The sequence below is a fragment of the Agelaius phoeniceus genome, chromosome 1 (assembly GCF_051311805.1).
Source record: "Agelaius phoeniceus isolate bAgePho1 chromosome 1, bAgePho1.hap1, whole genome shotgun sequence".
Classification (NCBI taxonomy): domain Eukaryota; kingdom Metazoa; phylum Chordata; class Aves; order Passeriformes; family Icteridae; genus Agelaius; species Agelaius phoeniceus.
In genome coordinates, this window is record NC_135265.1 from 102,460,032 (window position 1) to 102,476,472 (window position 16,441).

Sequence of the window (16,441 nt, forward strand, 5' to 3'; positions counted from 1 at the left end):
GTCATCTGAAAGCAAGACTGCAAGGGCTCTAGAAAAATGGTGTTTCATATGAACATGAAATTTATTCAAGAATATTCCATGTGTACATTAACTTTTAAGAACCTTCTTTATAGTTCTTTAAACACACTAAATAACTACAAAATATTTTTTATCAGTATTGAAAACACAACAACAACTTTTCCATTAAAAAACTACAATGAAAGCAAACTTCAGATTAAATTGGATGAAAAATATAAGTGATCCAAACAAGTGGTAAAGTACAACAAAACCACTAATTGCATGAGACATAGGAAGTCAATTCAGAAAAGTCTGAACACCTTATTCCAGAGAGGAGTCTGCACTTCTCTGAGGGAAAAAGCTCTGCCCACTAGCAAACACGTTACTACACTAGAGGGCTCACTATTTGACTGATGCCTTTATTTCTAAAACTCATTCCAAGTACTTGATTTTGAGAGAGCGTTAAACAGTCCTAACACAAAACACCAAGATACAAATACATAAAGACTAAAAAGAGAATCCCTGAGAACCAGAACACTGAGATGCAGATGAAGATACATGCAAGCTAGGTTTCCATTCACTGAGGTTCTTTTGACAAAATAGGAACTGGTATTATTTGTCTGAAACTTCACTTCTGATCTGACTTTACATGGTGGATGAATTAAGTCATCCTCTCAATCCAGGCAAATTTGACACAGCCCCCAAGATTTACAAAATTACTTGAAAGTTTCCTGCCACTTACCTTTTTGATGGTTCTTGCACGATCTAGTTGTCTTTACCTATAGAGGGAGATTCAAAAAAAAACCTCCCATCACCCATACCACAAACTGAACTAAAACCAGGCAGCTGAATACTCTTCTCATTCTAAGACTGGTGATACACTCATAACACACCCAACATGTATTTTTTTCAAGCTACACCACATTTTTGAGGAAGTTATTCTGGGAGTTTTACTAACAATCACCTAAGCTATTAGTCATCTAATAACCACTGCTTTTGCAGTGCCCAGAGGCAAAGAGCACTTTGAATCTGACTTTCAAACTTGAGGGCTACTTTTTTTTTAATTGCAACTCTAGGCAACGTGAGGTCGTCTGCTTTTAAATCTTCTCAACTACTTTTACTAAGGACACTCTGCACAAAGGAAAAAAAAATTACACTGTTCAGAGGCTCATTTTGAAAAGCACAGTCATCAAGAAAAGGAGCTATACTATTCAAAACCAGCTTGTTTCAGACAAAGCAATAGTGAATTTATAAACTGACAATAAAGTGGTTCTTAAACAAAAATAAAAGATGTTCTGTTTCTTTTGAGACACAAAAGGTCTCCTCATGCCTGCCTTTTTAAAGTGTGCCATAATGAGATAGGATTCAATATATTCTTCAAATTACTCTGCTATTTACTGTCAGTTTCAACACCTCAGATAATTAAAAGAAATCTGCTTTTCTTTCCCAGGTACATGAATGCAGTGACCTCCTTTGCATTCCCCGTATACTTCACCGAAAAAAAGCTTTTAGCTCGGGGACACTTTTTAGAATCTGACATTTCTTTCAGAGGTGACTGAAATCTTTTTCAAGGTCTAGAGGATGCTTATGACAGCTTTACCTTTTACCTGCTTTCTAAAAGCTTTAAAGAAAATAGCTGTATAAAGACTCTCAAGACTCGCAACCATCAGATTTAATAAATAGGTGGTAACAAATTGGTGCACAAAAGGAAGAGATGACTGAAATTCACTGTTCCTGCAGAACCCAGCTGTTTGGTAGTTTAGTGGCAAACCAACAGCATGGATCTGAGCAGGGACAGGCAGGAACAGACAGAAGGATGGTAAATCAGAAAAAAAAAATCTAGTACCTTTCTGAGAAGCTTCATGATCTAAGTTAGCATGACAGAGCCTTCAAAAAAGAAACTGCAACACCTGAAGAAGATTCTAGAGTTCACTATTACACAAACATAAGCACCACTACCTTTGCAGGAGCGGGGAAATTAAACACAAGCTGGCAGTAATAGCCTAAATGCAAAATCCTGAATTACAAATGTTCTTGAGAAAAAATGTGGGGCACAGGCACAGGAACCAGGAAGGAGAAATGTTTGGATTGTACTACACAGACTGCAAGTAAACAAGGAAAAGGACTGGCGAAGATGGATACAAACATTCTGCTCATGCATCAAAATGGACAAATGCACACCCACTTCATTTCAGTAAATATTCAGCTACACCAGGGCAGCATTATCATCTCAAAAATAGCATCTCACCTGCTGCTTGCATGCTACTCAGGTCCAAGTAGATTTTTATTTAAATCTCAGATAGGCTTATGTCTAACTGTACACATAGAAGCTGTGGTAATTCAACTAATAAAATCCTCAGGCTACATACCAATGTAACATCATGTCTAATGACAAGAGGTCACTGCTTTATAAACCTGTAATCTCAATCAAATAACCTCTGGAAGTCAAGAGTTACTTCAAAGGGGACAGTGAGTTCAATAACTCTCTTAGTAGTGTAAATTCAAGACACAATTACAGCATCTTCCTGGAATAAAGGTTGTGAAAATGCCAGTTTGTCCCAACTGGTTTTGAATGGAGCAGTAACAATTCATGCCACAAGTCTTCCTATCACTTTGACTTATGAGGGCCTTAGAAAAGAAGGACAGACACCTGCTTAATCACACCCAGAAATACCAGACCTACCCAAAAACTTCATGTGCTGAGTTTCTTTTTCATCTAGCTTGCAGTGCAGTCATCACACAACATTAATGTCGGGTTTGCCTCTGGCAACTACACAGCTTGGACGACAGCAACTAGTGGGCAGGAAGAAATGCCACGAATTCTGCAGAGCCAGTTTCTACTGCTGAAACAGTGCCAAGTTTCCCAGCTTGCCACAAGCTTGCCAGTTATAATGCAGTAAAACCAAAATATGCATATTACTGGATAGGTAGGACCCAAACAGAGATCTTTTTCATCAGTGGTGTCATTTTCATTTCAGATTCAGGTCTCCTTCACTGTCCCAGCTTCAAAACCCATTTTTCTACCCTGTGAGACAGTCAAACATCAGGGAAAAAATGATGATGTGAACACACCTTCCCTAGTGTGGGAAGGAAGAGCTTAGATAAACCTCCACAGGTTTAGGCAAAGGTGAGAGACCCATGTCAGAATCTCTAGCTGTACAGAGCAAACAAAGCACTTCTGAGAAGGGGGCAGGTTTGGTCAGCAAGAAGCTCCATTCAAAATAAGAAAAGCTGCCGTAATGTACAGAAAAAGCCTGCCTTAAAATACTACCTCTACATAAAATTGGATAAGAATAAATTATAATTTTATTAAATTACACAAAATCTTTGATAATTAGAAGGCACATCACTTGTAGAGTTGTACAAAAATGAGCATGCATTATTTAACAAAATCAACAGCATTCTATGAAACAGCTTAAGTGTTAAGCACATTGCCTGCTTCTATTTAAGACAATGAACTGTAGCTGCTGCAAAAGCCAATGTTTAAGCCAATTCTGCCAGAAAACATTCTAGTTCATGCACTGAATTAAAGTTTATTTAAGCTGTAAATTGACACAGCAAAGTGATACATTCAGCCACATCTAAAAACAATGTAAGTACACATAAAAAACATATGGACTGGCAAAAGGAATCCAAACTCCTTAAAATGTGTTACGGTATTAACCTCAAAAATATGGGGATAATATGCTTTAAGTGGAATGCTGTTTTTTAAAAGCTGCTGCATCACCTTTGAATTTCCAAGAGCACTTGAAACATACAGAACACTTCAATGCACCTTAACTAAAACAAACTCAGGGTAGTTTTCTTTGGGTGCACAGTACAGTTAGGTCGGGCAGACAAAGAAAACTCATTTACTGCATTTGACAGTTTGAGCCCTAATAAATGAGAAATGGGCTCAAGTCAGCAGAATAAAAACTAATAGCATTATTTTAAACCAAGCAAGAGAAACTTTGAGACCAAGTAAACTGACTTTTCAGATAGACCTGAGAGGAACAGAGTGAGATCTCCAGCAACTTCTTCTGCCAGAATCAAATACAACAATGGAGTAAAGAAAAAGTAAGTTAAATTAAGAAAGCTCCATATAATCTATATTTGTATTATGTTGTATGGAATTTTTTAATTAGGCCAAAATAAAATTGTTTTTCTTTCCCATCATTTGACATAGCAATCACAAAATGGCTGTGGCTGGAAGGGACCTCTAGAGGTCATCTGGCCCAAAATCCCTGCTCAAGCAGGGATACCAAGAGCCAGCTGCCAGCACCATAGACAGAAAACTTATGAATACATGCAAGGATAGAGACTCCACAGCCTCCCTGGACAACCTGTGCCACTACTTGGTCACCCTCAGAGTAAAAATGTGTTTTCTCACGTTCAAAGGGAAGCTCTTGTGTTCCAAGGTGTGCCCAATGCCTCTGGTCTGCTCATGGGCACCCATCTCCATCATCTTTGCACCTTCCCTTCAGGTATTTTATACTTCAGAAGATTCTCCCAAGCCTTCAGTTTTCCAGCCTGGAGTAGCCACAGCTCTCTCAGCCTCTCCTCCAAGAGAGATGCTCCAGTTCATCATCTTCCTGGCCCTTTCCTGGGCACTCCCCATGGTGTCAATGTCTCTCCTGTACTGGGGAGCCCAGAACTGGACCCAGCACTGCAGCTGTGGCCTCACCAGTGCTGAGCAGAGGGGGAGGATCACCTCCCTCAACCTGCTGGCAACATTCCTCCTACTGCAGCCTGGGACACCACTGGCCTTTGTAGCAAGGGCACATTGCTGGCTCATGATCAACTTTGGTGGCCACCAGGATGCCCAGGGCCATTTCTGCAAAGCTGCTTTCCCAGCTGGTCAGATCCCAACCTGCACTGCTGCTTGGATGGCTGTTCCTCCCCAGCTGCAGGACTTTGCACTTTTTGTTGAACTTCACAAGGTTCCTGTCCGCTTGTTTGTCCACCTGCCAGCTCCCTCAGCACCCACGTGTGCACTGCACCAGAGTCCTTGGACATACTCTGTCTAGCTTACTTAAATATTCCTTGACCAGATCACCTTCTACCAGAGGTACTGAAGGAAAGATGTCTAAAAATGAGAAATACTTGTGTTCTGTAGCAAGTCAAAACTACCTTGACTATCAGATAAGAAAATCAATCTTAAAATATACCCAACGCACTTTATTGCTCAAAATTGAATTTTATAGTCCTTTCTGAAAAAAGCATAGGTGACATAGCTGACACAAAAGAAAGTGAGTGGAATTTTTTATTTACATACATTTGTTTTAAGAAATTAATATTCAGACCGTTATGAAAAAAATCTGAAGAGAATATATAACATACATTGCCATCAAACATAAATAACTCCTTCCTCTTGAAATACCAGAACCATGAGCATTCAAACTGGAAGAAAAATCCCAACTCTAACAAATCACCTACATTAAAATTATTCATGGTCTATGAAGCATAATAACTTAGGTTTCATGGATTAATACTTAAACATGAATATGAATGATCAGGAATAATCAGTGGATGAAGGTAAGAGATTAATTATACATACAAATAATCATGGCTCTCACGAAGATATTAATATATTAGAGCAGCATTACAGAATCTCACTTCTTATTCTACCCTGGCACTTAAGAAACAGTTATGTTTTATCATCAATCTGCATGTAAAAAACAGAATGCAAAACAGGCTTTGTAAGAAAGCTGACACACCTCAATGTCCACAATTCCTGAGGGCTGATTCTAGGCTACCACTGTTTACAAGGGGTAACATCAGATTTTATCTGAGCTCCCCACGATGACATGCTGTCAGCATTCATGCTGCTGATGTGTCTATCATAGATTTTTCTTTCTAAAAAATGCTGAGACAATGCCCATTTTTTAATCCTAAAATAGCTCATCTTCCTCTGTCAAAGGGGCAGAGCCTGCATATGGCTACACAGCTTATTAGAGGTGCTTGTGCAGATGCTGGCACACGGGCTTTACTGGGGGTTGGTGTAAGAGAAATGGGAGCTGAAACCTTTTGCCTGCCATTCTGACAGAGAAAAGACAAAAATACAACACAGTGACATTTCAAAGCAGACAAAACATTTCCTTACATGTTTTTTCTGGATGAAAACTTCTTATTCACCCCAGCTTGTGACTAAAATGTTGTTAGTAGCCAAGAAACCACAGCAAAAATGCAGTAAGCATCTATCTCAGGGGTAAAGTACAATCACAGATCATTACCAGGAATTCTGATCAAGAGAGCATTATTTTCTTTATATATTAGATAAAATACAGACTAAATGTAGACTGTCCTGTATTTTATGTTAAATATGGGCAATGGTTTCTTTAGCCCTAACAACCACAAAATACCACTAGCTGCAAGATGGTATAACACGGAATAACTTCATCCAAAGATATTATTGCTGGTATTTAGCTTAAGCTTTAAAATCTAGCAGCCTAGGCCCAAGTCAGCCGTAAACATCTATTCCTGACATTTTTCCTACTGAAAGAGTGCCACTACTAAAGGACGATCTGGTTACTAACATCAAAGAGATGCTTGTACCTTAAACTTAACCTCCATAAGAGAGTGAATTTCTTACTCACAATTTAGCTGTACTCGATTATATTGTTATTCTTGTCAGAGACTTATTAAGAGCATACTAAAATTGGTAGCTCTTAATTCTACTAGGATAAAGTCTTCAGGATCTAATCATAAAGTATTATTCATACCAAAGCACTGCTGAAATAACAAGAACAGTAGAAATATTTCAATGGTGCTTAACTTGAACATTTAAACCACCAAATTATCCATCCAAAGTCCTGAAGCAACTAATACATACATGCAATCTTTCAGTATGGATTTAGTTCAGTAAGAGCTATGTTATAAACCCTTCCTGCTGGAGCAACTATTATCTTTGCTTGCATAAGGTAGGATATTTAATGAGCTTGATATTTACAGAGTTGCTTAGATTTCCAGAATACTAGCATATTTGATCAACAGAACTAAATAAACAAGTAACTTTTCCCTTTCCTTTTTCCTTTTAAACTTGCTTTGTATTTAACCTGCTATAGCTTACCAGCGGTTTCAGTGATGCTGGAAAACCCAGATGTGCTGCTTAAAATATTCAAATATCCAGCAACTTAAAATCCATATGCATCATCATGTAAGGAATCTCCCATTGGATACACCTAACTGATCTGCATTGCAACATACAAGATACTCTTCAAACTCTATAGCAGTAATCAGAACACTTGTAATCATCTCAGGTGACAGCTGTAGTGGCACATAGAAAATCAGTCTTTCCACAGAAGACCTGATCAAAAGCTCTTGCCCAATGCACTCCAAGAACTGGGTATCAGAGGCCAGACACAAACCTTGAACAAACCACCCAAGCTCTTGTGGTTTTCACTGGTTTCCTTGCAAGCAATATCCCAACAGTGTAACAAAGTAACTTTAAAAAAATCAATCAAATTCGCAAGTCTCCCAGTATGGACAAGAGCCCAGAAAATTCTTAAAAGCAAACAAGCAAACAAACAAACAGTTTTAGCTGTTGGACCTCTACGTGGTATCCAACCTTGGCCAAAACAGACTTGTGTATCTGACATTAAAATCTCCTACAGACAGGACTAGCTGACACTGGACTGCCTCCCAAACACATCAACAGATCACTGCAGCTTCAGGGTGACTTTTCAGTCTCTGGAAGCACAGGCCACAGGTCTCCATTTCCCAAGCCACTGAAAGCCAAGGACAATTATTTCCTACAGTCACTCAGGCAAACAAACACCTGCTTCAAACAGAAGTTGCATTTAGTCGGTCTTGTCCACCAGGCAGGACCACAAACTCCACTTCCTCATCAACTTCACATCCCAGTACTGAGCTGAGCTAATGCAGCCACACTTCTCAGTACCAGCCAGGTCACTGCTACAGAAGCAGCTGGAGTTCCAACCTGAGCTGTAACACAGAACGTGCCTGGTAGATGGCTGGTGGACATTCAAATTAAAAAACCAAACAGTTTTTACTTTCAGTGGGTCTACTATGTTTACAGGCCTTATTAGCACCATAGTGTTTAACATGATAACATGCTAAATTAACATCATATCCATATGGACTAGAAATACTAGGTTTATTTCAGATACGGAGCAGTTAGTCCCACATATATAATTTTTAAATTCATAGATATCCCTTTTTACAAAGGAAAAAAAATTAAACATATCTCAATCAAGCTATTCCAATGTCTTGGAATGTAACACAACATACCTGCTTTGCTTAAGCAAATAATTGTGTACCATTAATGTCCTACCAAACTATCAAGAACATTGCAAACTCATGACCTAGGAGAAGCTTTCTGAAGTCTGCATGAAACTTATAATTTTGTAAGATGCTATCTGATGAATTTAAAACTATTTTTGTCCACGTAATTTTCAGAAGGTTGGTTCAGACTGACATGATTCAGATTCAGCTAAGTTTCTAATGATCTAAATACATTCACAGCCACTTGAAGCAAATTCATTTTTCCACCAAGTCTATCCTTTAGTCTAGATAGATTTTCTTTTCCCCAGTGCTTACCTTGCTGATGTATTTATAGATAGCAATCAGATCCCCTTTCAGTCTTCATTTTGCTAAGATTAACAAGCTAAAGCTATTCTATTTCTACTTCACTTGTGTTAATAAAGTTGTCTTTGCATCATTCCCATCTGGGTTCATTTTATCTGATAGGTGTTGCCAGGGATGCATTCAGATGAAGCTTCATCAAAGGCAAAAATCTTGACATTAATACTTTCCTCACTACAAAATTACAGTCCTGTATTTGCCCCATTTCATGACTTGTCACATTCACAATAAACCCATGATTAAGTACTAGTCGCTAGTTTTACTTCTTTTTCATCACCTCTAAGAAAATGGTTTATTATTAGCACACATCCAATTTTTTTTTTTGGATTCATCACATCTCCTAACCTTGCATTACCAGTGAGCTGTACCAGCATACTCCCACCCATACCAAGGTCATTAATGAAAAATGGAACAGATTTTCCTCAAAAATATATCAAAATGTATTGAAGACAAGGAGTTAGTGACAGCCAACATGGCTTTATCATGGTCAAATCAGGCCTGACTAATCTTGTGGCCTTCTATGGTGGACATCAATGGACAAGGGAAGAGCTACATGTGTCACCTACCTGGACATCTGTACAGCCTTTAATATGGTCCCCCCCAACATTCTTACCCCTAAATTAGAGAGATATGGGTTTGATGCATTAACTGTTAGATGCACAAGGAATTGTCTGGGGGTTTGTCCAAAGAGTTCCAGTCAATACCAGAACGTTCAAGTGAAAACCAGCAACAAGTGGTACCCGTATCCCCCAGAGATGCATACTGGGACCAGTATTACTCAGTGTCTCCATGGATGACACTGACAGTGGAAGTGACATCACCCTTGGCAAGTCTGCACCAAGTGACACCAAGGGAGCGATGCAGTGGATTCACTGGAGGGAAGGCAAGCCATCCACTGGGACCTGACAGGAGGGAAAGGTGGCTGAATGGGAATCTCATGAGGGTCAGCAAGGCCAAGTGCAAAGTCCTGCACGTGGGTCAGGGCAATCCCCAGTATCACAGATAGAGAAGGTCTCAGATCAGATTGCCACATTCTACCTGGGACACTGCATGGTGTTCCATGTTCCATCTACCTCAATGTCTTCTTTCTTTCCTCTAAGGCTTTGCTTACTATTGAGGCCAGACCAATTCAAGCACTGAAGTGTCAGAGGAAGATTTTAATCCAAGTTAGACCACATTTTGAGAAACAAAAGGCAGAAAAGTTCTAATTTGATCATCTTTATAAATTTCATGCAAGCACTTTATTTTCTTCCTCTTCCATGTTTAATTAAACACATGAAATCCTACAGCAGGATAATATTCAGCAAACTATCTTAATTTGCAAGACATTTCTCATATAGGAATGAACAGAAAATATCTGTTTTCCTTTACATAACCATCTATTTCTAAATACATTCAAATACTAAAATGAAATATGACATCTACATTGCTAAATAATTTTAAATGCCAGGAAATAACTTTATACAATCCAAAACAACACTAAAAGGCAAGAGAAGCAAGAAGCCAAGATAACCACACCTCAAGTAAAGTCCTACCACCTTAAGAAAAACAAAGTTAGTAAAATTCTAACTTGTGTTTATGCATTTTTATTTTCAAAAATACCACATCAGAAATTATCTTAGTAGAGTCATTTTGCTGATTTTTTTCTTTTTAAAGAAATTAGCTTACACTCACTTATCAGGTTCATCTGACACCTCAAGCCTTGTAAACTGACAACTTCCAAGCTGGAAAGTGTAATACCTATCTAGTTAGTCAGGGTTGATTTTTCCACTTTTAATACAGTAAGTTCGCTTCAGAAACCTTTTCTATTTAAATTCATGGTTTATAAGGGAAGCATGTAAAATCCTTTAGTGACTAATAGTCACAAAGATCTGGTTAACAAACATGTCCCAAAGACAAAGAAAGTAAAACGTTCACAAACCATGGTCAGGCCAAAACAGGAACAATTTATATTTCCACAATGGACAGTTGGTGCACTAAATACTCTGATCTATTTACTGATGCAATAAAACAGGTCCTCTCAATCCTCTCAAGCTTTCTACTTTTCAACCTGGCCTTGAACAACAGTACACTGTTCATGCATAATACAGAATGTCTTTATAATATTAATAAAAATGTCTTGTGGTGATCTAGAACACCTGCTTATGCTATCAACAAGCAGCATGAATAAGCACTTTATAGTAATTACAATGCAAAGGTGAAGCTTTTATATCAATCATTGGTACACACTAGAAGGACAAGATGTGAGGTTTGGATAGTGTTTCACTGTTTAGTGAAGCAACAGCAATATTGAGCAAAACAGAGCCCTATAATTTTCAGGTAAAGGACTAAACTTCTAAATTTTCACTGTTGTATATACCTCTACCACCACAGGAAAGTATTTCATTACTGAATCTTAAAACAAATGACAAACTAGTTCTGCCAAAATATAATCTAACACTGTAACACACCTGACTTCACAGATCAATATAATTCCCTTTTTACAAGGCAGTTTTAAATGCAGTCCAGCACAGTGGTAGAGATGATTGTATAACATAATACCACCTAATAAGCAACACCTGGTAAAAAAACATTACCCTTCTTTATCTTCCTCAACACATTCCCACAAATCATCCTGTGCTTCGATCTTCAATAACACATATAATGTAAAGAAATTAAAATACTAACAAATACTACATTTGAGCCATGAAACAATGGATAGAAGTATACATATAGGAAGAGCAAACAATGCCAAGAATCGCTCTTGTATTTAAAAGAAAAAAAATGTCAGACTACGTGTTGAATACTGAGTCATTTTATTGCCATTATGCAATTCTCAGCCAGTAAAAATATTAACTTAAATGGAACCATTTCAAAGCATCAGAAAGTCACAACTATATTAGTAATCACTTACAACCAGTTTTTCCCCCCCTCTACACTCCCACTCTTTTAGTTTCAAAAATGTTCCTGAATGAAGACAGCAGAAAACTGACATCCCAATCACCTTTTTTTTCTAACCTATCTTGGAAAATTGGGATATCACAAATTTACTGGTACCTTGAAGAGAGTGAAAATAGGCATAATTTGACATAATCAAGATACACACAAGTAAGGCAGTAGGATCACATTTGAATACTTCAAACTCTGCCTACACCAAAAGGCATCCTAGGCCAATTCTGGCAACAGACCTTGAGGGCAGGGGATGCATTTAACGTTGAGCTATTTTTGCCTTTAAATTCCACCTTCTCGATTTGCAGCAACACATATCCCGTGGCTTTCAGTGTTACCAATAGCAGTGTAATGATTACAAAATAACCTACAGCAATATTTCTGTATTCTTTAAAAGGTTGTCGAAATCTGCTTTTCAGAATAAGCTGCAATACTTGAGTGAAGTGCTCTCTACCTCCCATGAAAAGTCATTTGAACATACACCAGCTGATAGCTGATTTTATACACTGACAATCCCAGACTATGATGCAGATCAACAATCAGAAATGAAATATTCTCAGTCACACTGATCTCTCCTAGTAACTCAAACCACCAAAAAGAAAATTTACTGCACACAGACACATTCTAAATTTTATTTTAGTCTGCTAAAGCAAAAGAGTAGCTCATTATTTTGAGATGTTTACAAAAGGTAACACAACTGGACTTCACACACTTGTAAGCCAGAACTTCAGTAAAGGATATCAATTTAGAATATTCAGGCATTTTTAGAATCTTGCATTGCTAGTCAGACACCTCTGAATCACATGAAATTCAAATTCTGAACACTGTCTACTAATCTTCCAAAGCTCATCAAATCAACTAGTGTTGATTTTCAATTAGGTGTTGCAGAAGCATGTCTTATGACTGATTTAAACATTTGGAGAAGGCTTTCAATTTTTTTTTAAAAAAAACTACCATAATCCAGGATCAACTTAAATCCACGTTACTTAAAATTGCAAAACTGGCTTCTTTGGCCTTAAGGAAGAAGGAGTTTCCATAAAAGCGCTACAAATTTTTCAACTTAAAACTTCAAATGTTGCTATTAAACTACATTACTCCTTATAAAAAGAAAATTAAAAAAACATATTTATTCACAGGGCACCAATTCCAGATTCCTATAATCTTCACTGAACTAGAACTACCAACAATGATTACATGTATGAGTCACATGAAGAAGACACCAGTAAGAAGATGTTCCACCTTCCAAATGGGTTGCTTTTAGGTGTCTTGTGTTTCAATCCTACCTATCCAGTCCTAAACAAAACTCCAACAACTTTAGATTTGGGAAGTCAAACAAAACACATTAGAATACAAAAGAAAGCCAACCTGGAGGAGCAATGTGGCTGAAGAACCTGGGTACAAGACCAGAATTTTGCCATGAGGCAAATTCTCAGTGCTCCATACTGAACGTCTGAAAGTGGTATTACATAGTTTATCTACTGCCTCTTCATTTCATCACTTTTAAGCACAATTTTTCCCTTTGTCACATTTGCACAACACTATGAAAAGTACTTAATTGTTTTGTAGGCTTTCTTAAGATATTCCTGATAGTTTCAGAATCCAAAGAAATCCACCTACCAAAGAGGGTCAGAGGGAATCAATCATGACCCAAACACTATTAATGACTGAAATTTCTAGAACTACAAGGACTACAAAAACAGGATTGCAGTCTTGGATACCAAGGGAACTACGTAACGTGCTAGCTACCACAGGACACGTTCTTAGAACTCCCCTTGAATCGTGCTGAATAAAATTCAAGGATAAATGTATTACAGACCTTATTTTTGCTGACAGAGTAAATTAGATTTTATTAATAAAAAAAGCAGTTTCATCAGGCAATGATTAATTTAAAGGCTTGTTGTTAACAACCCCTTATGTTGAGTACTACATATCTTTTAATGAAATAGCTGTTTGTAAAGGGGCACACTATCACATTTCACTGTTACCCTAAAGGTCAGCAAACCCATTATAACTTCCTGAGGCAAGAAAACTAATAAAATTTTTTGCTCAATTCAAATGTTTAGACTTAAACTGGATCTCTGTTCATATGCATCAACAATAATATTAAAAATGGATGATTGTACCAATAAAATAACTTTGAATAATCTACTGCACTGAAAAAATGTAGTTTTATTCTTTTAACAAAATGTTATGCTCTTCCTACACCATGCTACATTTGTTCTGAGTCATATATTCTCTTTCTTACTAACCAATTACTTTTTAAAAGGTGACACTCAGAATTCACTACTGCCAATATTGTATTCTTCAACACAGTACTTTAGAACTGGGTTAGTTTGTGGCCCACAAACCTTTTTAAACACCTCTAAATAATAATAGAGGTTAGAATAATAAAGCAGTTAGAAAATATTTCTTGAGAGTGCACTCAATGCTCTCTGAATTGATAGCACTTTCTATAGTATATTACTGCAATAGTACAGTAACAGAGAGTGCTGCAGTCTCATTATGCTTCATATTTTGTTTTTGCTTAGTCTGCTCTACAGGAATTTTCCTAATATATGCATTAGTCTGAAACAGAAGTTTATGCCTAAAGAATACACATTTCATGCTCTAAGTGCATAGACACATAGCACAATAAAGATCACTGACTGACAACAGCTTCACACAGACAGAATTTCTAATCTAGTATTTATTCTATCAACACACTGTTTCATATCACATCAATACAGCTTAGTTCCAGCTCAAAGACATCCCACATTTGCAGGCTTTGAATTAGACACAGCATTTTTTTAATTAAAAAAAAAAAATTAAAATAATGCATTTTTTCCCAACCTGTTCTGAACAAAGCATACTAAAATATGAGTGCAGCCAGACCAGCAGCATTTTAACAACACAAAACCCAAGTGAAAATTACAAGTTCCTACAATGGTTTTGAGTCTGTGTATAAAAGTGCAATTTAAAAAAATTTAAAATTGAAGCTATCGAGAAATTAATATGCATAATCAGACAAATGCTGGGGTTTAATTGATTTGATAGATCAATAAAACAAGTATAGTTTGCTAATGCTAGGCCAGACCAAAGGTATTTTGGGGGAATACAGTGTTCTCTTCTATTACAAACATTCATTTGTTCTAGTTGTCCGTGGAAGATTTTTACAGCATCATAAATTCCATTCTGTTCTCTAAAACAATGAAAAATGAGCATACTAAAAGTGGAAAACAGAAGAATGTACAGGATTAGGCACATACATGTGGTGACACCAGCCACACCACTTAAAAATATAAGTTCACATAATATTAACTACTCTTAAAAAAAAAAAAATCTAATACAGAACCTTTCAAATCTGAAAGGTTCTGAGATTTTTCTCAATGCCCCTTGCAGGTATATCATCACAAAAACTACATGTTCTGACACACTTTTTTTTATGCCCTTGCCTTTAAACGATCACTCATTTCTGAGAGAGTCTTTCCTTTCACAACTATCTAATTCACGAGGAGAGAAAACCACAGACAGACACACACGATACCAGCACTAGCTGGGACCTATTTTGACAGCAGCACGTCAGCAGTCACAGCCATGCGGTCGGCACGCAACACACAGCACACATAAAACTTCCGAAAGGCACGCATTCCATTTCCCTCATTCCCAGGAAAGAGGCGAGCTCCCTGTTGACGTTCCGAGAGCCTGCCTGAGACGTGACAGCTCTGGGGAAAGGTTGGGGAGCCCTGTGCCGGGCTGGGATGCACCAGGGCGAGGGCGCGGGTGCCGGGCACTGATGGTGCAGAGCCGCACCGGCTCCGCGCGGACACCGGGCCCCAGCACGCCTGAGAGGAGAAGTGGGACAAGGCCAGGCGTTAGGGCAGCCTCGTGAAGCCTGGAACGCCGCAAGGCTTCCACCGCCCGCTCCAGGGCCTCTCCTGCCCGCTGCTGCCAGAGGGAGCCCGCACCGCCAGCGACCGGAGAGCGACACCCGCGTCCCCGGGCGCCGCTGCTCTGGGGCCGGGCCTAGGAGCTCAGCGGTGACTCGGCGGGGCGGGCGGGGGCAGGGGCAGGGAGGGGGCGGCCGATCCCACCCGGCACCGCGGATCCCCGCGGGATCCCAAGATGGCGGCGGCCGATCCCGCTCGCCGGCTCGGCGGCGCCCCCCATCCCCCGGCGGGCGGGTAGCGCCCGGCACCGCGGCCCGCCCGCGGGAGGCAGCGGGGAACGCGGCGCCCGGAGGCAGCCCGGCGCCCATGCGGAACGGGACACCCCGCCGCTGCCGCCCCTCTCCGCTCCGCCGCGCCGCGTTCCCCCCTCCTCACCTTTGAATTTGAGGTCGGTGGGCGGATCGAGCACCAGGATCTGCTCGTGCTTCGCCAGAGCCCCAGCGGCCGCCATCTCGCTCGCTCTCTCCGGCGGGAGGAGGGGCAGGGGGGAGGGCGGAGGAGGCGGAGGAGAAGGCGGAGGAGAAGGAGGAGGGGCGGAGGGGGCCGGCGGTGCCGCCGCTCGCTCACGGCGGGCGGGCGGTGTCTCGGCACGGCTCTGCGGGCGCTACCGGCGGGGCGCGGGCCGAGGGCGGGCACTGCCGCTGCTGCTGCGCGCCCCCGAGCGCGGCCCCGCGCCCTCCCCGCCCCGGCAGCACCGCCCCCTGCGCGGGCACGGCGGCGGCGCGCTTTCCCCCGGGCCTCCCTTGTGCGCATGCGCCAGGGCGCCGCGGGGTCGTCCTAGACCTACAGAGATACCGGGACACAGAGGGACGTGGAAACAGACGGACGTACACTCCCACACACACCCTTCCTTCCCGCTCTGACGGCTAGAGCAAGTCAGAATCCCCGAATCAGTTGGGTTGGAAAAGAGCTCCGAGGTCATCGGGTGCAACCTGTGAGGTAGAACACGGCACTTAGTGCCACGTCCCGTCTTTCTCTAAACACCTCCAGGGATCGTGACTCCACCA

The 16,441-nt window shown here is 40.2% G+C and overlaps 1 protein-coding gene across 1 annotated transcript in view; it reads right to left on the reverse strand.

Annotated features, from left to right (window-relative positions):
• The window catches only part of VAPA (VAMP associated protein A), a 28,598-nt gene extending 12,476 nt beyond the window's left edge, over positions 1-16,122 (reverse strand). Inside the window, exon 1 of the mRNA XM_054633487.2 lies at positions 15,810-16,122. Within this exon, the coding sequence (XP_054489462.1) occupies positions 15,810-15,885 (76 nt within the window). The 5' untranslated portion in view covers positions 15,886-16,122. The remainder of the gene's footprint in view (positions 1-15,809) is intronic.
• Between the last annotated feature and the right edge of the window lie 319 nt (positions 16,123-16,441).